Raw genomic sequence first — 21,236 nt, forward strand, 5'->3', positions numbered from 1 at the left:
GACAGTCAGTGTAATATATAATCTGTCTTGTCTCTGTTATTTACATTTTCCCTGTATTTACTAGAGACAGTCAGTGTAATATATAATCTGTCTTGTCTCTGTTATTTACATTTTCCCTGTATTTACCAGAGACAGTCCATGTAATATATAATCTGTCTTGTCTCTGTTATTTACATTTTCCCTGTATTTACCAGAGACAGTCCATGTAATATATAATCTGTCTTGTCTCTGTTATTTACATTTTCCCTCTATTTACCAGAGACAGTCAGTGTAATATATAATCCGTCTTGTCTCTGTTATTTAGATTTTCCCTGTATTTACCAGAGACAGTCAGTGTAATATATAATCCGTCTTGTCTCTGTTATTTAGATTTTCCCTGTATTTACTAGAGACAGTCAGTGTAATATATAATCTGTCTTGTCTCTGTTATTTAGATTTTCCCTGTATTTACCAGAGACAGTCAGTGTAATATATAATCTGTCTTGTCTCTGTTAATTAGATTTTCCCTGTATTTACTAGAGACAGTCAGTGTAATATATAATCTGTCTTGTCTCTGTTATTTAGATTTTCCCTGTATTTACCAGAGACAGTCAGTGTAATATATAATCCGTCTTGTCTCTGTTAATTAGATTTTCCCTGTATTTACTAGAGACAGTCAGTGTAGTATATAATCTGTCTTGTCTCTGTTATTTAGATGTTCCCTGTATTTACCAGAGACAGTCAGTGAAATATATAATCTGTCTTGTCTCTGTTATTAAGATTTTCCCTGCATTTACCAGAGACAGTCAGTGTAGTATATCCGTCTTGTCTCTGTTATTTAGATTTTCCCTGTATTTACCCGAGACAGTCAGTGTAGTATATAATCTGTCTTGTCTCTGTTATTTAGATTTTCCCTGTATTTACCAGAGACAGTCAGTGTAATATATAATCTGTCTTGCCTCTGTTATTTAGATTTTCCCTGTATTTACCAGAGACAGTCAGTGTAGTATATAATCTGTCTTGTCTCTGTTATTTAGATTTTCCCTGTATTAACCTGAGACAGTCAGTGTAATATATAATCTGTCTTGTCTCTGTTATTTACATTTTCCCTCTATTTACCAGAGACAGTCAGTGTAATATATAATCCGTCTTGTCTCTGTTATTTAGATTTTCCCTGTATTTACCAGAGACAGTCAGTGTAATATATAATCTGTCTTGTCTCTGTTATTTAGATTTTCCCTGTATTTACCTGAGACCGTCAGTGTAGTATGTATCATTAACTGAGACAGTTTGTGTAGTGCGTATCGTTACCTGAGACAGTCGGTGTAGTATGTATCATTATCTGGTTCTGTTTCCAGCAGTAGCTGCACGGCTCGATCTGTCTCCCGCAGCATGATGTAGTTCTCTGCACACTTCTTTGTGTGTTCGTACGTCACTCTCTTACTGTCGTGAAGAGCCACACGGTCCAACTGGTATAACTAAAGAAGAAAAGTCTTATCAACATTTCCATATGAGTACATACATTAAAATTTAAAATTAAAATTTTAAAATGATTAAAATTTTCCTTCTTTTAAAGTATAAAGAAATTTAAGTTTCAGGTAACTGAAAAACTTCTGAGACTCTTGTTTCGAAATAATTCACATGCCATTGGTTAATTTATACACAGTGGTAATTACTGAGTTGTTGAAATCTCTGTATATTTTATACTTACCTTAAAGCTGTCATTATCACAGATCATATCAAAGTATCTCTCCAGGGGTGTGTCTATAAGAGACCATGACCCCTGGTATGGCTCCTCCCCCTCGTCAGGACTGTCTAACATCACAAGGTCATTGGTCTCCTTGTAAGAGGGTGTGGCAGGAATAAACTTTTCCTTTTCTGGTCCCAGCAAATCTATATCTTCCTGTATGATGTATTATAAAACACTATATTTACATGTAACTTATTATGCTTCATAAAGATGACATACAAATTAATTTATAATGAACATGTACATCATCTTAAATGTAAAAAAAAATCTGTTTCCTTCACTCAAAATTATTCTTTTAAAAGGAAATAATATATATTTATCTCATATTTTGTATAATTTCATGGACAAAATAGTTAATATAAAGTTTCTCATATATAACAATTTCAATACCTGTACATGCAGTAAAAATACTATATCATAATTTTGATCCTGAGTTGTCTGACCTGAGATTTTGGACTCCACTTAACAGCTCTCAGATAATACAGTGCTACAGTCCAGAACAAAAAGTCAGATTCATCTCCAAACAACCTACGGGTATGATTTGTGAGCATTCATTACGGTACTAATCAAAATGGTTTTAATTTTAAAAGTGATTTGCATATTAAAAATGGACAATTGAAGGATATCACAGATGGTATGTCCAAATAATTGTTGCAGGAGGGAGTTGATTTCAATGCATGGCTTCACAAATACATGTATCCCCCAACCCTCGGCACCCCACCCCCAAAAGATCTGCAATTTTAACTGTACAATTACTTATCTAATGCATAATTATGAATTTTCAGAGAAAAAAAATGCATCTAATTTTATCTGAACTAAGTTTTGAGCTTGAGGGAAAAAAACTTACTTGGCAAGTATAAGACATCTCTCTGCCACTCCAAATCTACACTGTGGTAAGTACTCCAAAATATCACTGAAAAACAAGATGAAAGTTGATACAAATCAATACATATTACAGATAACAGTCTCATCTGATCACAGGGACTGTTACCTGGACAGTAAATCTGATTGCTGACTAGTGAGAATCACTTTAGTAGATATTAATCTGATGACAGTGAGACACTTACCTGTCCAGTAGATCTATCTTGACCAGGTGAGACACTTACCTGTCCAGTAAACCAGGTGACACACTTGCCTGTCCAATAAATCTATATGTTTGTTGACCAGGTGAGACACTTACCTGTCCAGTAGATCTATCTGTTTGTTGACCAGGTGAGACAATTACCTGTCCAATAGATCTATCTGTTTGTTGACCACTGCCTGTAAATTTTTCTCCTCCTCTCTCAGTCCCTCCAGCTTTCGGGAGTACTCGCTGTTCCATGGCTGATTCTGTAGGTGGTACTTCATCATTAGTGAGGCCTTTGGGGGGAGAATGTAGGGGCTGGCCACCTCATCTATTACAGGAAAATTGAGAATATTAGCTTTAAAGTTTAATGCCACAATGGTTTTAATGTAGGGGCCTTTTGTTGAATCCATTTCTAGACCCTCCCTCTAAGGATTGAACTGGCCAGAAAGGCCAGATTTTTACCTTGGAACTCCTTAAAATCTCTCCTCACCTGGAAATTCCCGATCCTCAATTCCACAGGAGCAGGACTTCAGTGTCAGGTCAAACACCTCCACACATCCGTCAGCTGTAGCCAGTACTGGCCGGTCTGATCCGGTCCAGTCTGCATCTATCACCTTAGCAACATCTCGGGGACTCTTCATTGAACTTAGTAGCTCTGCCTGGTAATGAAAAGAAAGATATATGACTTTATTATATGGGAATTAGGCTACAGTCACTGTGTTACAATTCAAGATCTAGACATACACATATTAAGTACAGAAGATTTTTTTTCAGTTTTAAACAAACATAATCAAGGATTACATAGCTCACTTCAATGAATCTATACTTAAGACAAAGCATAATATTCTGGTAGTCTGCATCTAGATGCAACATTATGCAAGTTTGGTCTTTGTAGGATTTTTAGTTACTTGTCAATGGACTTGCTCAAAAATACATTTTCTGTTTGATCACCTAAAAATTCAAAAAAAAATTCAACACCTGAACTAAGTCTGGCAGTGTGCATCTATAGATGTATCATCCATACAAGTTTGGTCAACATAGGGCTTACAATTACTTGGAAATGAGACCTGCTCTAAAAGAAATAACCTGGTCATTTTATCATGTTTATGGAATATATTAGCTGAAAATGCAGCATTTGACACCTGACTGCTAACTTGAAATATACAAGATGCATCATCCAAGCATCACTGATCAGTATAGAGAGTAGAATTAGAAGGAAATCTGCTCCAGTGACTTTATACTGGGATGCCTATGCTGACGGAATTGGAGTATTGTGTAAGCTCCCCCAATTTCATTGAGGTAAGCTTTAAAGTGAAAAGCTTTTATTGACAGAATTCATATTTTGTCATCGAGTTGAACAAATTCCACAAACTGAAATATAAATTTCACAGTTCATATCTCGACCAGAACTAATGATGCAGACAAACTATTCCTGGCTGTTTGCTAACACTGTCTTGACTATATTTCATTTTAAAGTGGACTTCAAGAAAGACAGTGAGTTGTCAAACTTCTAATTCCTATTTACATTGTTACAGTATATATTTAACATCATTGTACAATACTTAGAGTCATTAAGAAATTCTCCATCACCACGAAGACTCTCTATACCTTTCCCTCCTTCAGATCCCAGATATCAAAGCCGTCCACATACAGGAGGAAGAACTTCATATTCCCCCGCCCTGGGGCAAACCGGATCTTCTTGATCCACCCCCGCCTTGTTGCCATTGTCCTGTTGGTAAATATAACATTAACGAATACATGTACTGTGTATATTCAGAATGCAGGAAAAACAAACAGTTATTGGTTATTCTGAAGGGATTTTAATTTTCCTTTAATTTTGTTTAATAGAGCAAGTACTAAATATGATGTTTGAACTGATTTGTTTGTTGTTTAACGTCCCTTTCGAGAATTTTTCCCTTATATTGAGACGCTATCACTTGCTCCACATTGCACAGTGGATTTGAAACCATGACGTAAGGATCAACTCCTTACACCTTGACTCTAGAGCAAATGCTCTTACCACTGCACCATGCGGGCGACTGTTTGAATTGAAATACAACTTGAACAATTCGGTAAATAAGTAAGTCATACTTTTCTCAGTGTTTTACAGTGTATGTAACTTCACTGTACCTACCTTTGTGTTTTAGACTTGAGATCCCAAACTGATAACTGTCCCTCTCCATCCCCAAACAAAATAAAGTCTCCCTTCCAAGCTATCCACGTAATGGTCCCCATTCCAGACTGTAAATAGAACAAAACAAGATTAACATGTGTCAAATAATAATCAATATTAACATGCTGTTAACTACTAACAATCATGGTAAACTAGCTGTTAACACATAACAATCATGGTAAACTAGCTGTTAACACATAACAATCATGGTAAACTAGCTGTTAAGTAATAACAATCATGATAAACTAGCTGTTAACACATAACAATCATGGTAAACTAGCTGTTAACACATAACAATCATGGTAAACTAGCTGTTAACTACTAACAATCATGGTAAACTAGCTGTTAAGTAATAACAATCATTGTAAACTAGCTGTTAACACATAACAACCATGGTAAACTAGCTGTTAAGTAATACATGTAACAATCAATGTTAAAAAGCTGTAAAGAAATAACAATCATTTAGCTGTAAAGAAATAACAATCAATGTTAAAAGAGAACTCTTTAACAAAATGAACATGTACATGTATCTAAATTTGACAGTCAATGAGTCATGTACATGTAGTTAATACTTTGTGAAAGATAAGAAAACCAGTCATAGGAAAGACGTTGCGATGACAATGGTATTTTTTTATGAACAACACTTGTATTAAATGTTATTAATATGTTCATATATAATGAACATTTATTTCATCAGTATATATATACTAGTGTATTGATAAATACATGTATAATCAGTATTCATTGTATTGATAATAAAATCTACAATCAATATACAGTGTCCATTTATCTGAACAATAAGGCATTTCTTGTATTTTAAGGAGGCCGACTGGGGTTTTCATTGCGCAGTACTTCGTTTAAGAAGTATTTTATTCATGATATACATAAATGTATATACAATGAATATGGATTGAACAGCAGGCAAAATGGCCTATATAAGTTCTCTCCATTAAAGATCAAGGTACAAATCATGAAATGTTACAATAATATATATCATAACTTTTGCAAAGACATGTATTTTAGACTAATTTTTAAGGAAGATACAATGTACAAAATTGAAAAAAGAGGGGAATTGAACAATAAGGTGGAATAATGAAAGGAAAGAGAGAGAGAGAGAGAAAAAAAAAGAGGGTGGGGATAACGGAAAAGGGGAAGAGGCTCAGAGCCATATATGTATATGTACTTCGCGCAGTACTTCGCGCAGCATAGCAAAATAATGCGTATTTACTCTTTTAAAGCAACTATTTTTACATAATTCATAAAAATTGACAAATTTAGGAAATCTCGTGTTAAAAAATCTAATTACATTTTTAAATAACTGATTTTTTAAACGATTTTTCAAATGATGGGTAGATAGACGTCATAATAGTGTGTTCTTGACGTTATGAATAACCGAAGGTCTTTAAGCGGGGTCGTTAATTATGTCATAAAATAAAAAGTATGAAATGGATGCTCTTGAAATTTTAAACATCGGAAATTGAGAACCCAACAATCATTTTTATTATTTTTTATGTAAATCTGTGGTATCTGTCATGTTTTGTTGTACTCCATAAAAACAGGAAAATATCATGAATTTTGACATTTTGAGATTTCTCTTCTGAAAACCAGACAGTAGAATTTTGTGTTTCTTGCATAAAATGTACAATATAGTATTACCAATCAAATAATATAATTTGAGCAAAAAGTCTATAGTAGCATTTGTATAATTTGCTCCGAAGTGTGAAAAAATGGTATTTTCCTATATAATCCTATAGTAAATGTACCTGTATTTTGAGATGGTCCCTAAAAAATAACCAGACGGTAGATTTTCACTAGACTTGGCATATACACTGGAGTCAATGTAAGGTACATATGGTATAAAATTAAAGAGTTTCTCTATAGTAGTTTTCACACAATAAAACCGCAGTCGCCTCCCTTAAGGTACAGTCAGTAGACAGAACATTTTTGTTTTATTTCATCATCTGAATATAGGCCTACATCTATATAGTCATATACATGGTAAAAACACAGTCATATAAATATTAAATACAGTAAAACATGCTTACAACGAAGTGTCAGGGACTGACGATTTTGCTCCGTAATAAACGTAATTCGTAATAGATGTTAAGATCACAATATATTTTAGAGACAAAAGGAATAAAAATGACTTCGTTTTAAGCGTCAATTCATTATAAGTGTGTTTGTTTAAACCAAGTTTTACTGTATGATCAATTCCTGTACTGTGAAGAAGGAAATACTGTAAACCAACTTTTATTCGCGAGCAAGAAATATTCGCAAGTTTCGCAACCTTCTTTTACTTGCGAATATTTCTTGTCATGAATCAATTATTCACCTATGTATTTATGTAGAACGTTGCCTCGGTCACGAAAATTAGTAGTCGTGGATGGATTCTAAACTGAAGAATTGCGAATAATAGTTGGTTTACAGTATATAATAATCATGTACTAATAATTAGTGAACAGTAACCATTTCTGAGTCTACTTGCATTTAAGTGAATATATTAGAGATATGACTTGAAAAATCTGACATGTGATCAGCTAAAAGAGTGGAAACTTCATGCTTAAGAAAAAAAGTATCCATTACTTTTCATGCATTTTATGTGTTTCTATATTCAGAGAAATACCCTACCACATGAGTTGATGATATTGCTGATGAATCGGTCTGAAAATTCAGCAAGAATAACACACCATAATGTGTTTAAGAATGCATGTTGTTGTTAGATTCTACTGCTAGCTAAAATTGTTAGATATACATACTATAACTTTTTCAGGTTAATGAATGATTATTTTATATGACCTAAGAAACATGGCTAGAGCATTTGGGAAACACTATACATTTGTTAACTGGGTTTAGGGTCAATGTGCAGTTTGTTGAAGTGGACACCAAAGTGTTTCCCTGAGACCATCAAACAAAACAAACAAACAAATCCCTCACCTCTGCTGGCACTCTGCTGGCATCAGCAAACCCTGTCCCCTCCACTACAAAGTGATAGAGGGTGCCCTCAGAATCTGTGTACACAAAGTGCTCCTTAACTGACATCTTCTGGTTCACCTTGGAATCGCTGTAGAGAAGAAACACACCAAAATAAATCATTCACTCTATTCTGGCATCACTAAAGAGCAAAACTGGTCTACCATAATCTAGCGAGTCCTAAGATTTTAATACATGTATCATTATAATCACACATGCAAGTTAAAGATGATCATTGGTGGTAATACATTACAAACCTTTCTGTCGTCTCTGAGAGGGATGTTGTAGACACCCCCACCTTGTCACCACCAGCCAGGGTGGAGGTCAGCTGACCCCCCTCTTTGTCCCCACCCTGACTCATCATCTTCTTCTTCAGGGACTTGAGACTGTGGGAGGGGGACCACTCCAGGGCTGTGGGGTGGGGCAGGCTCTTCCCCGTCTCTCGTAACATGGTCATTGTCTGGAGGTCCCACAGTTCTAAAGGTTTGTCTTTAAATCCAACTATAAAGTATTGTCTGTAAAATTTCAAATAATATATATAAGCAATACGAAATTAAAATATAATTAAGCCCAACATGCATAATTACTGCTACTAAATTAACATAATTAACAACACATGTAAATAATCGCCAACATTTACAATACAAAGATTAAAACTTAATTTTGACACGTACACTGTGGTATTGGATTTGTTTGGTTGGTTGGGGGGTATAATTATCCTTGGAGGAGTAAAAATACAGTTTAAGATTTTTCTTCCCTTACTTGAGACAGGACACACGTAGAATTTCTATGGGAGATTCCTGGTCTCTGTTAGTCCTCACCGGCTTCACCTTGCCTGGAATAACACAGCAAAAATACACACAAATAGATAGAGAGCTAGAAATTAGAATTCATTATTCTGTTTCACCTGATATCGATTACCAAAATCCCTACAGGTGTATCAGTATCTAGTTACTGACCAGTAGAGATGTCCACTAACATGAGGTCATTCTTAACCAGACCACTGGTGCCTGGGGATGGGTAGGAATATGACAGGAATGATTTAAGGTTACACCACTCTATCCCTCTGAAAAATAAATGTACGAGTATAAATAACATTGCTGATTACCAGGACCACAATGGATGTCTATTAAGTTACCATTTTCCATGAGAATACCTGCAGTTTCAATGATATAAAAGTAAGAAACCTGACAGGGCCTGTATGAACACTGAATTCCTTCACAATCAGTCCACTGGAGATGTTGATGATCTGGATAACTCCTGTAGAACTACCTATAATAGCCAAAATATGGAGTTCAATTAAACGGAGTATAAGTAAAATTTCTAATCCAGACACCACTGGTTCCAAAGAAATTAGTCAAATAAGACAATCATTAATTTTCATGGGATTTTTATGATAGTAGAGGTTGATATACACGCTGTCTTTCAGTACATACTTACGGCCAGTAGAGATTGATACATCAGTAGAGGTTGACACAAACTCTGGTCTTTAGTACATACCTACGGCCAGTAGAGGTTGATACAAACTCTGGTTTTTAGTACATACCTACGGCCAGCAGAGGTTGATACATCAGTAGAGGTTGACACAAACTCTGGCCTTTAGTGCATACCTAAACAGTAGAGGTTGACACAAACTCTGGTTTTTAGTACATACCTACGGCCAGTAGAGGTTGATATACACTCCAGTTCTTAGTGGTAAGTGGAGGACACATGCGTAGAGAGCTTACAGGGGAGACCACTCCATTTAGAAGACCAGTCATCACAAACTTCAAGGCCACTGCACGACCTTTAAGCACCGATGGGTGATCATGGTTCACAACAGGTAACCGTCCAATCATATCAGAGAGTGAGAGTTTAGGGGGAGGAGTATCAGAAATGACAGGAAATTTTGACTTGGCATCCAACTGTGGGGCTGTTTCTAACTCAGTCTGAAAATAAATTACAACAATTTTTTTCCTTTCTGTCTCTGGTGCACTTTTCCTTGTACAATAATTTGGGCAATCACAAGAACTTCAATGTAATATGTAATTTCTTGTGGCTAATTGTAATTCTGATAACATTCCCAAAAACAAGCTTAACTGTATTAAATCACCATTCTTGATCATACCACATAATAATTATTATATACAGTTATACACAATTCCACAACAGCTTTTCGTTTGATATGGAAAATAGGAAGCACAATTCAGAAGTACTGAATCTACTACTGAATGCTTGTTCAAAATCATACCCCTCCATCTAGAAGAATCATATCCCAGAATACAACACGGCTGTCCGTCACGACCAGTGCCACGGAACTTTCTGTTACCAAGCAACAAGACATACTGGACACACGACTGTGTCGCGTCACCCTCAAACCGTCAGACTGACATCTGAGGTCATAGGTCACATCCATAGAAACAGGAGGAGGCGAATCATCTATAAAACAGAACATAAACAATGTCTACCCTTCCAATATATGATGTACAACTTTCGAGTAAGATTGTTCTAAGGAGTATAATATTCAAGTTTATGTAATTTTTAATATCGATTCTCTGTAAGGACCAAAAATGCTTGGCCACGCACTATCATGGAATTTTATTTTATCACTATAATATTAGAGAGTGCCCTATATAAAGACTATTGGTGGGTAAATTTTGGACAGTACCTCCTTGGTTTCCATAGCAACGACTTTGAAATATTTTGTTATGGCAAAACTGACCTGATTGTCATCACTATGTAAAATAATTCCGTGCTTCCTTAATGTAGGAAAGTTATCAACATAACATGGGTTTCATTTTATAGCTAAGTAATTAAAGTTTCTGTGCATCTAAATTTTATTCAATTCAACCCAAGGTTTTTAATATGATACAGATCAATTTACATGAATTTGTCATAAAAATGAATACAAAGGTGCCTATTTCTTGATATGCGTATTAATTTTTGCAGGCAATTGAAACTTAGAAAAAAGATATTTTCAGTAAGATCGAGCTTAGATCCAAAAGATGCAAAAAGATTTGAGGTGGGGAAATCAGTTAAAAGTCATATTCCAATCTCCTCAAATTATAACTTTTCCTAAAAATTAACCTAGAGTTATTTCCCTTTGCTGACTCTTTTGCACTGAAGACAAAAAATTAAACTGGTGTTATTTCCCTTTGTTGAGTCTCCTGTATTGAAGTCTAAAGAAGTTTATAACAACATGTGGCAAAAACAGACGCCAGAAAAATAACCATGAAACAATAACAGAAAAATGATGTGTTTTTCAACTTTTTAAAATGGAATTTAGGTGTGAATGACAAAGTAAGTCATCAAAAGAAGGAGACACTGCTCTCTCAGCATTCAACTTGATAATGAAGTATAGGTCTTTATTAATAATAGATTTTTAAAGTCAAATTCACTTTGCGAAATATTGAAACAAATTTTATGAAGTCTGACTTGTATTCCCATCATGTGAGATTCCATGTACTCTCTAAAACCCATGAGAAAAATGTAAGATGCAATTGGAGGAATACAACAAGCAGAAGATACGGCAGTCATTGGGAATGGTTAGAACAACCCTAGGCACAGGTATAAATTTGATTTTTTTCAAATATTCATTTTGTATAAAAACTACATGTAAGAAGCTTTTTCAATTAAATTGACATAATTTTTAAATCAAATATTTATTTTTGTATAATAGACTTAATTGGTCTATATTCAAAGATCACCATGTTAGCAGGACATTCCAGATATACATCTTAGTAATATATTTGCATTATAGGAATTTTTGCCTGCTTCAGAAAGCAACTTACTTTGGCAAATCATAACTACAAAGTTTATCAAAAGGAGGAGAATGTTATAGAAGATGTAAGTATGTATGTAATGAAAAATATACACAAGGCAATTTAATATTTAAAAAAACATATATTTTTGGTAATGTTGTACACAGTGGCGGATCCAGGAATCTTGAAAGGGGGGGGGGGGGGCAGTTTGGTGTCGGGGTAGGGGCTCAAGGCCACACCAAAAATTGATTTATTAAATCTGATGTATATTTTGGACACAAAAGGGGGGGGGGGGGGGCTGGGCCCCCCTCTAAAACCGCCAGTGGTACAGTTTAAAATCTGATTTGGCCAAAAAAGTAGTACCGGTAGGTGGTGGGTAAAAATTAGAGATGGTCGACTTAACGGAAACACATATTAAAATTTTTTTTAGCCTAAAAAGAAGTCATATAATTCAGATTCACTGTAAACAAACAAAACATATTTAACTGTATTCTCTATTGAGAAGTTGATGGCTCGTTTTAATACTCCCCCTGCGGAGGAGAATTAAAACGAGCCATCAGCTTCTCAATAGAGAATAATTTAACTGCAGCTATAAATACACACTAATAAGATATAAATATAATATACCCATGTAAATGTATGTATTCATGATTGACAATAAGAATGAATTTCTTTAATTGAAAAAAAATATTTTAAACATATTTTATATGCACTGGTGCTTTGAAAAAAAGAAGATGAAAAGATACCGGTACATAAAGAGAACCTTTATTCTTGCGTTTTTATCATCTTTATTTCAACACAAAGGCCAAATACCAGAAGCAGGAGACAGTTACAAAATTAACTAATGGAGAAAAAAACCTTGCAATTGACCGTGAGAACTGAACATCGGACAGTATCTTAACTGAACAATATTCTTTTGGAGAAGATTCTGTTAGAGTATGGGGACAGCTTTTGGAGTAGGTGATGGTAAATTGTTTCCGTTACTTTTACCTTGCAATTGGCTACACTGAAAATACTGTATGTGTACATAAATTGGCATATTCAAAATTTAGCGCAATCACTGGGTATGGAGTGGTTGGCGTAATCATGAATTAGCGCTACATACGTCTGCGCCATGTATTGTATTTATTAATGGTTTATTTGCAGTATTCATTAATTAGCAAATTGTTGTCTGCGTTTTTTTTAAATAAAATATATTTCTATGACACATTCAGAAGGTATTACAATTGAAAAATCCAAAATATAATTTGAAACTAACCTTTTATAAAATTCATACTTTCTGATACTAAAAGTTCTCTTTTAGTATCCAAGAGTATGAATTTTTATAAAAATAAATAAAACAATGAACTTCATGTGTATAAACTATAAAAGAAGATGGATTAACTGGAACCAGATATTTGAAAACATAAACATATAGATAAATTTATGTCATCTACATTATTATTTTACTATATCTTGTGTATTCATATTTTTTTTTTATTTCATGTTTATTCCTAAAAATCTGTATGTAAGCTTTCCAGCCGTGGTGTGTCTGTGTTTGTGTTTGTGTATGTATGTTTGTTTATGTCTAAAGTCAACTAAAAAAAAACTTTGTGAATGTGTCATAGAAAAGTATTTTATTTAAAAAAAAAGTCGGGGAGAACCCTTGGGGTATGGAACGCAGGGGAGGGGGGGGGGGAGGGTCCCCAAGCACCTGTGATAGGAAGCCTGCTTTTTAAAGTACACATGCAGGAATTCTGAGGCAATTTATTTGGAGGTGTAAATACTAACTACTAGCTTAGTATTACATACATTTTAATAAAAATAGATATGCTTATATACTTGTATTTGTTATCACATGAAAAATGTAGTAGATATTAAACAATTGATTTTTAATTAAAGTACATGTATGTTTTTTATTCCAGGGGAAAAGATGAAGATGATTATTTCAAGTTTCACTTTTCAAACCCATTTAAAATTCTTCTTGACTGGTCAGACACAACACCACATAATGGCCAACCTCTGATGTAAAGAGAAATCATGGAAACATCAAGCCTAGCTGTTTCTATTGCCTACAAAATTGCTATATAGCAGTAATTTTCTACATTTTGTTTATCTCTAAATACACATTTTGGATAATGTTTAGTTGTAGATTTTTGCTTGATTAATAATTTGAAAAAAAAACTGTTTTTAAAAGTAACGATAAAATTATACATATACACATGAAAATGTGTATGTTTTCTGATTGTAAGAATATACATTTATGGTTTTATTTTTAATGGGGTGTTAATTTATGGTAAGTCTAAATACTTCTAAATTTCTTTATCCAAATAAAATTGATATCTAAAGATTTGCATCTGGGAACAAGCAAAATTTAAATGGAGGAAATTAACATTAGCTTATCAAATTTCAAACCTGCTAAATTAATATCTACCTACCTATGCATGAAAAAGTAATTATTTATTATTTATTTATTTATTTATTCATTTTTTTTTGGTTGAAAAGTATCATTAGAGTTTTTATCCATTATCTTTTTCCATTATTTATCTAGTATTTGAAAATGTTGTTTACTGAAATAAGTTCCAGTGAAAAGTTGAATAGCTAATTTTCTTTAGGTTTGAGTTATCTGCCCTTTGTAAAGGATCATAGAAAAACAATAATAATTCATTTAATTTTGTTTTATCTTATTTATTATCTTTAATAATATTTACTTATCATTCTGTTTGTCTTATCTATTCGTGAGAAAAATGTTTGGAAAAGAAATTTTATAAAACAACCAGTGTATAGTAACATTTTGAAAAAAATATTATTTGGCAAAATGCCAATTTTCGAAGTTAAAAATATCGAAAACGAAAAAAATCCCCACTCTACTTTTCATAAAAGTTAACTAATATTATTATAGTGTTTCTAAAATTACAGGTGATTTTTTCTTGAATTGCCTGCATTTCTTGAAAGACTTCTTGAAATATAGGGTAAAAACGACCATTTTCAAAATGTAAGAATTTGGTCATCTTTGAGCCATCAATTGAAGAATTTACAGTGACTTGTAGAATTTTTTTTTATTGTGTTATATAGTGCTTCATTTGTTCTATTCATATAATGTATGAATTATCTCAAAATAATAAAGATGATTAAACCACATGAAATCAAGTATGTAGCATTTTTATGCTTGAATTGAGAGTAAATGGGGCAGAAATCTATATTATCCCGTTACCATGGCAACCAAGGTAGTAACCTTAATTTTGAATGTTGATTATGTCAAGGTGTATGGGCATTAATCACCTGAAAAAGTTTCATGAAAATCGCTCATGGTGTGTGCCACAGCCCTACAGTAAAATTTTGGTCCTTACAGAGAATTGATGTTAAGCTTTTTAGATAAAATATGGTAACACAACACATTATCAAGAAGAAGTAAATTTGATCCAATTTTTTTATGAATACTGAGGTAATAACAATTGACAAGACCTATAGCTTTCATTCAGCAAATCTTAAACATGTATGTCTTATCTTTTATTCATACATTTTCGAATTCAGACAAATATCCTAACTTATGGAACAGAATACTTCTAGAATCTACACACCAAATGCACCGTGCCCCTCTGAGGCGGGTGTTGTGATAGCGTTCGTCTTTCTGCGTATTCTGGTAGACACACTTCCATTTTCATGAAGGCACAACAACACGTCTCTTTGTCTAAGGGAGACAATCTGAAAAAAAAAATGGTTGATCAGTAGCTGTTTATAAACAACAATATTTAAAGAGAATTCTGGTTTCAGCATACTTATGTAGTATTCTTTTTTTAATAGGCAATAAGTAATCCATGATACTGAACATACCAGTAATACTAGTACAAATGTAGTACACAAGTACAAATAATTCCCTCTTAGCCAGAGAAATGTTAGTTTGTTTCGTTCTTGTATTTACATTGTATTTTTTTCTGCATATTCAAATTTTCACTAACCTGAACAAATGGAGACCCAGCTCTCTCCATGGGGATAATGCCCACAGTCTGGTTAATCTCCAGATCTAGAATCAGTATTTCCCTGGTGTACACTAAGATCAGGTGGTGTCTACAGGACTGGTGGTGTAACAACTGTATACAATCGTTCAGAGCCACATGATCCGAATCCTCCTTACTGCTCCTGGTACAGACAAAAATACAGACAAAGTTAAAATGGGGGACAGAAAATGTTAAGTAACTTCAATTTAAAAGTGATTTAGGAGACGCTTTGTTTTTGAACTGCTTTTCTCCATTCTTTTCACTCTACTGTTTTGTGTTCTCCATTAAAATCTTACTAAATTCATCACATTAGTTTATCTAATTTAATAAATTCATTACATCCATGTCAGAACATGCACAGTTCCCTAACTTTGAGATCACAGATAGTATACAGTACAGTAGAATCTCATTTATAAGGAAGTCACAGGGACCTCTTTTGCTTCTTCATAACCAAAATTTTTTATATCAGATTCTGTACATGTATAAGGAAAATTGTAGAGTCTTATATGGGATTCATAAAAGTTTCCTTAGAGCTGAGATTTGCTCATGAGCAAGTTCTTTATAACCAAGTTTTACTGTATATACTTGCAAACTTAACCATCTTTACTACATTTGTTTATATTCTGATAGCTTCCCCATTTCCCACCCCTTCTGGTTGGGAAAACTCTTAATAACCAAGATTTTGTCATCTGCCAGTGATAAAAGAATAGATTTTCCAACACAGAAGATGTTTACATTCTTATCATTTACATTAACTTTTTATGACTACATGACTGTACAGATTCTTAACTATAGACTACCATCCTTGTAGTACATGTACTCACTTTTTACTGGGTCCCTCCCCCACCAGTATCTTGCTCATCCTCTCAGCGAGGTTTCTGGAGGCCGTTCTCTTTTCCACACTACTAGTGGAGCCTTCCGTTTTCAGGTTACTTGCTGTGTAAATGGAATAAACAGAATTAAATCAATTTACTCTGAAACCAAACACCATGGTTCCTGAATCTACCCTTGTTACGTTAAATACTGATATATATGATGTGTTCAACATTTTGCAATTCTTTAATACAACTTAGTTGATTTTTTTTTTCATTACTGTTGGAATACAAGAAATTTAATAATTCTCAGATTATTTTGAAATGAACCCTGCATATGCTTATATCTTTAAGTTAGTAAAATTCTTTCATTTTTTCATGAATTTCAAAGAAGCCGAACTTATTTGCTGACATAATATTGAGATAAATATTACATACCTATACTTGCACATATAAATCTTACTCAGTATACAGTACATATAATTGTGACAGCATTTCATACTGCTTGTTTAAACTTTGATCAGTATTTTCATGTTCCCTATTACTTGCCAGAACTTGAGGGACTAGAGTTAATTAACAGAACTTGATGGACTAAAGATACTTATCAGAACTTGAGGGACTAGAGATACTTATTGGAACTTAAGGGAATAGAAATACTTACCAGAACTTGAGGGACTAGAAATGTAAAACTTTTTGCCATTGCTAGAAGGAGTCTTAGTGACAGAAAAGTCATCTATGAACACAATACAATCAGGACCCAAAACTGAAATAACAAAAAATATAAGCAATGTCACGTAAAATACACTTATTAGTTACCCAAAACTGAAAAAATGAAAAATGTTTTTTCATATAACCCATTAAAGCATTTACCCCTAGTACCAAATCAAAGGAAAAAGTGGTACGTATGGACTTCATATAAAATTTCCATGAATATCATGCAATATCTTTGCATTAAAAAGACACAAAAAGGAACATGAATGGAAAGTCTCCTTTCATAGACTGACTTGTTAATACATGATCAGACACATGCAAAATAATTTACTTGTAAATGAAAAAGTCCAAACTTTAAGTTCCAATGTGTGCATAAACATCAATTTGACATGTTGACAGCCACATATACTTATGAATTTTATCATCATCATCATTGTCCTTTATACACTGTGGTGTGTAGGGCAGCAACAAACTTCCTCCACTCTTGTCTATCCTTGGCCAGCCTCATCAATGATCCTCAGGTCTGGTGCATAGCTTTCATCTCGCTTTCAACTGTCCTTCGCCATGATGTTCTAGGCCTCACCCTCTTTCTTTTGCCCTCTGTGGTCCAATGCAGTGCTGTTCTTGTTGTTGACTGGGGGTCTTTTCGGAGAACATGTCCAATCCATTTCCATCGGTGTTTGATAATGGTGGTACCAATGTCCTCTTGTTTGCATCTGCTCAGCAGGTCTTCATTTGTAATCTTCTCGGGCCAGAAAATCCTGAGTATTTGGCAGAGGCATGTGGTATGGGAGGATCGTAATTTGCTAAGATCTGTCTCTGTTATTCTCCAGCATTCTGATCCATATAGGAGAGTTGATACAACACAGCTCTGGTAAAGCTTCAGCTTGGTGCTGGTGCTGTACTGTGCAGACCTCCAGATGTTATTTATTTCTCTAAATACTCTCCTGGCCTTGCCCAGTCTGCTGTGGATATCCTCCTTTGTGCCGCCCTCTGGTTTAATGATGCTATATACCCAGGTAAATAAAATTATCCATCTGGCGTAGTTCTTCACCATTGACCTTAACAGGAGCAGGTAATTCCACATTAAGTGTCATTGTCTCTGTCTTCTTCATACTGATGCATAGCCCTACCTGTTGTCCGTAGATTTGCAGCCTGTTGGTTTTTTCTTGGATATGCTGGTGTGTGTGAGACATTAGCACAAGGTCATCCGCAAAGTCCAGATCCTCTAATGTTGAGAACAGGCCCCAGCTGATCCCCCTTGGAGAGTCTTCTGTTGTCTTCCGCATGACCCAATCAATGACCAAGTTGAATAATACTGCAGACATTACACATCCTTGTCTGACTCCGGTTTTAACATCGAAGAAGGTGTCATTGTGTCCTACTAAGCATCTGAAGTTGTTATAAAAATTGTTGATCTGGTGGACCAGTTTGGATGGAATACCATAATGATGTAGGATGCCCCAAAGGCTATCTTGATGTATGCTGTCAAATGCCTTTTCAAAGTCCACGAAGTTTACATACATGTACAGTTGTCTCTGCCACTCTGTGCCCTGCTCTATGATGTTGCGGAGTGCAAAGATCTGGTCAGTACATCCTCGATGTTTCCTAAATCCTGCTTGCTCTTTCCTCAATACAGCATCAACAGCGTCTGACATTCTTTTGATGATTATCTTGGCCAGGATCTTACTTGGCACGGACAATAGAGTGATTCCCCTCCAGTTGTTGCAATCGCTCAGGGTTCCTTTCTTTGGGATCTTGACAATCACCCCTTTACACCAGTCATCAGGTACCTTCTCTCCATCCCACACAGCTGTGAACAGTGTTTGGAGGATGTTGGCTGCTATTCCAGGGTCTGTGTTGAATAACTCTGCATCAAGATTGTCATGCCCTGGTGACTTCCAGTTCTTAAGGGTCTTGACTGCATCCATTATCTCATCTTTAGTTGGTGGGTGGGTCAGGTGGGTATGAATTTTATATTAATTGTAAAATAAACCTCTAATGTTTCAGACTTGATTAATCACTCTATATAACTCTTACATGACTTTGACATTCAAGAATTATTTAAAAGTTGCTTATACTCTTAAAGTCATGAAAAACAATGCAACAATACTCACAAGCCACATTTTTGGAGTTGAACGGATCAAAAGAGAAAGCCAGCAGTGGCTCTGTGTAGGACTTTTTCCACAGTTTGGTTCCAGTGTCAGCATTCCAAAGAATGAGGGAGTAGGGAGGGTGAAGTGCGACCAGGAGGTCATGTGATGCATCCTGATAGGTCAACCACTCCATGTCTGTAAAAACAAGGTCAAAGGTCAGGAATTTTTTTTGTTATTATGGTAGACCTATCACATTTTACAAGTGTCTTGTACACAGTTGACCAATCACATCTCTCTTGATCTATTAAATTTCTTCCATATAGGGTAAATCAATGGCATCTCCCCAAAACATGATGTTCTGTCTCATACATGGAGATCAGTCACATAATTATCATCCTATACATGTGTTTGGTAAAAAGACCAATCACATTTTTTCTTATATATGGTAGACCAATCACATCTCACCTTGAATAGGCTTGGTTCCCTCAGAAAATTCAGACTTGATTGTTCCCGATGTAACATCCCACACAATTATTACCCCATTGGTGTCCCCTGAGGCCAGACGAAGGGAGTAAGGGTTCCCTATATCATGGTGGTAATTCTCCTTGGCCCATTTCACCTACAATGTTAATCTTTAGGTCAAAAGGTCAGCATTTAGATTTAACCTAGCATATATCAAAATTTTTTAAATGTAATATTTTTTCTTCATGGAAATTTAAAACATTTCCTCTAAGTTTTATAGAACTATCTGTCAGACACATATTTAACATATATTAATAAAAACACATGAATTTTAGCAGTATGCTTACTAAATGTTTCAAACTTACATGTGCATGTACATGTATGTTTATTAAATACATTAAGAGAAATGGTTTTTTTTTAATCTCAGGCTGATCATAAAGTTGACATACATGTACATGTATATTAGGACTACACGGTATATTTTTTTCAGGAAGAAATCTCAATTCATTCTTATTACATTAGATATAAGGACTATATTTCTTTCCTGAAGAAATCACAATTCATCTTTATTTATAAACCTTACGTTAATTACCTTGACAACATTTCCCTTGTGTTTAGCAAGCACCTGTAAAACCTGAAATTTAAATAACATAGTGGCATGGTAAGCTGAAATACTTTGATATGCCCGTTTTAGGTAAAATAATCATTTTCTTACATCATAGCTGGGTAAACAATGGAAATGACCTTACACTTCATCTATAAATTTAACAAATTATGCTTCAATTAAGGTATCTAATTCTGCTTCTAAAACAGTATTATAAATCAAGCATTCAATTTCTCTATGCATTAATTATGTCATATTGAAAACTTTTACATACAGAATGACTTAAATGTTCGATGAAACATAAAATGGCCCCTTGTCTTTTAGAGGTCAATCAAAATGACTCCATTTTAGTTTATTAGTTGTTCTTACTTGTACTGTTTTAGGGTCCACCACAACAATAAACCCCTGACAACCATACGATAGTAAACCCTGCCAACCCCTGCAAAATAAAGTTTATATATGAATCAAACTGCATGTGCAACATTTAAAAATTTCATAGAGTTTATGCTCTACCTGTAAAGAAAGTGGTGTGAAAATGCCTTACAATGCTTTGAACATAACAGGTATATTTAACTGCCCAGTCTCCATGGATGCTCCATGAAAATTATCATCACTCTCAAAATTTAAAGCTAACAGGATTTTAAGTTGATTTTGTTGGTCTTTTCACATGTAAGTACTGTACAGCAGGAAATTAACTCGTGGAGTTAATATTCGCTATATTCGCGGAAATAAAAATTCCGCGAAATCAATGTACAGTGAATAATTCTTCAAAAATTGATAAGGATAAATTGAAATATTATTGATATCTGTGATTAGATTCGTTATCTCTGTGTTTCCTTGCAAACATAAATTAAAGCAGTTATTAATAAAGCAGAAATGAAGACCTTCTTTCTAAT

At 34.4% G+C, this 21,236-nt stretch overlaps 1 protein-coding gene across 1 annotated transcript in view; it reads right to left on the reverse strand.

The window, feature by feature from the left end:
* The window catches only part of LOC133192277 (WD repeat-containing protein 11-like), a 37,625-nt gene that overhangs the window by 3,731 nt on the left and 12,658 nt on the right, over positions 1-21,236 (reverse strand). Inside the window, exons 2-24 of the mRNA XM_061328273.1 lie at positions 20,710-20,779; positions 20,329-20,370; positions 19,740-19,893; positions 19,296-19,469; positions 17,129-17,230; positions 16,480-16,591; positions 15,617-15,797; positions 15,239-15,362; positions 10,169-10,356; positions 9,593-9,866; positions 9,126-9,210; positions 8,898-9,004; positions 8,701-8,773; positions 8,196-8,453; positions 7,903-8,029; positions 4,930-5,036; positions 4,404-4,524; positions 3,286-3,454; positions 2,955-3,123; positions 2,577-2,642; positions 2,173-2,257; positions 1,691-1,882; positions 1,291-1,457 (exon numbers count right to left, since the gene is read on the reverse strand). Of these exons, the coding sequence (XP_061184257.1) occupies positions 1,291-1,457; positions 1,691-1,882; positions 2,173-2,257; positions 2,577-2,642; positions 2,955-3,123; positions 3,286-3,454; positions 4,404-4,524; positions 4,930-5,036; positions 7,903-8,029; positions 8,196-8,453; positions 8,701-8,773; positions 8,898-9,004; positions 9,126-9,210; positions 9,593-9,866; positions 10,169-10,356; positions 15,239-15,362; positions 15,617-15,797; positions 16,480-16,591; positions 17,129-17,230; positions 19,296-19,469; positions 19,740-19,893; positions 20,329-20,370; positions 20,710-20,779 (3,147 nt within the window). The remainder of the gene's footprint in view (positions 1-1,290; positions 1,458-1,690; positions 1,883-2,172; positions 2,258-2,576; positions 2,643-2,954; positions 3,124-3,285; positions 3,455-4,403; positions 4,525-4,929; positions 5,037-7,902; positions 8,030-8,195; positions 8,454-8,700; positions 8,774-8,897; positions 9,005-9,125; positions 9,211-9,592; positions 9,867-10,168; positions 10,357-15,238; positions 15,363-15,616; positions 15,798-16,479; positions 16,592-17,128; positions 17,231-19,295; positions 19,470-19,739; positions 19,894-20,328; positions 20,371-20,709; positions 20,780-21,236) is intronic.

The sequence above is a fragment of the Saccostrea echinata genome, unplaced genomic scaffold (assembly GCF_033153115.1).
Source record: "Saccostrea echinata isolate AGI-Se365-2 ecotype Australia unplaced genomic scaffold, CSIRO_AGI_Sech_v1 ptg000025l, whole genome shotgun sequence".
NCBI classification, from domain to species: domain Eukaryota; kingdom Metazoa; phylum Mollusca; class Bivalvia; order Ostreida; family Ostreidae; genus Saccostrea; species Saccostrea echinata.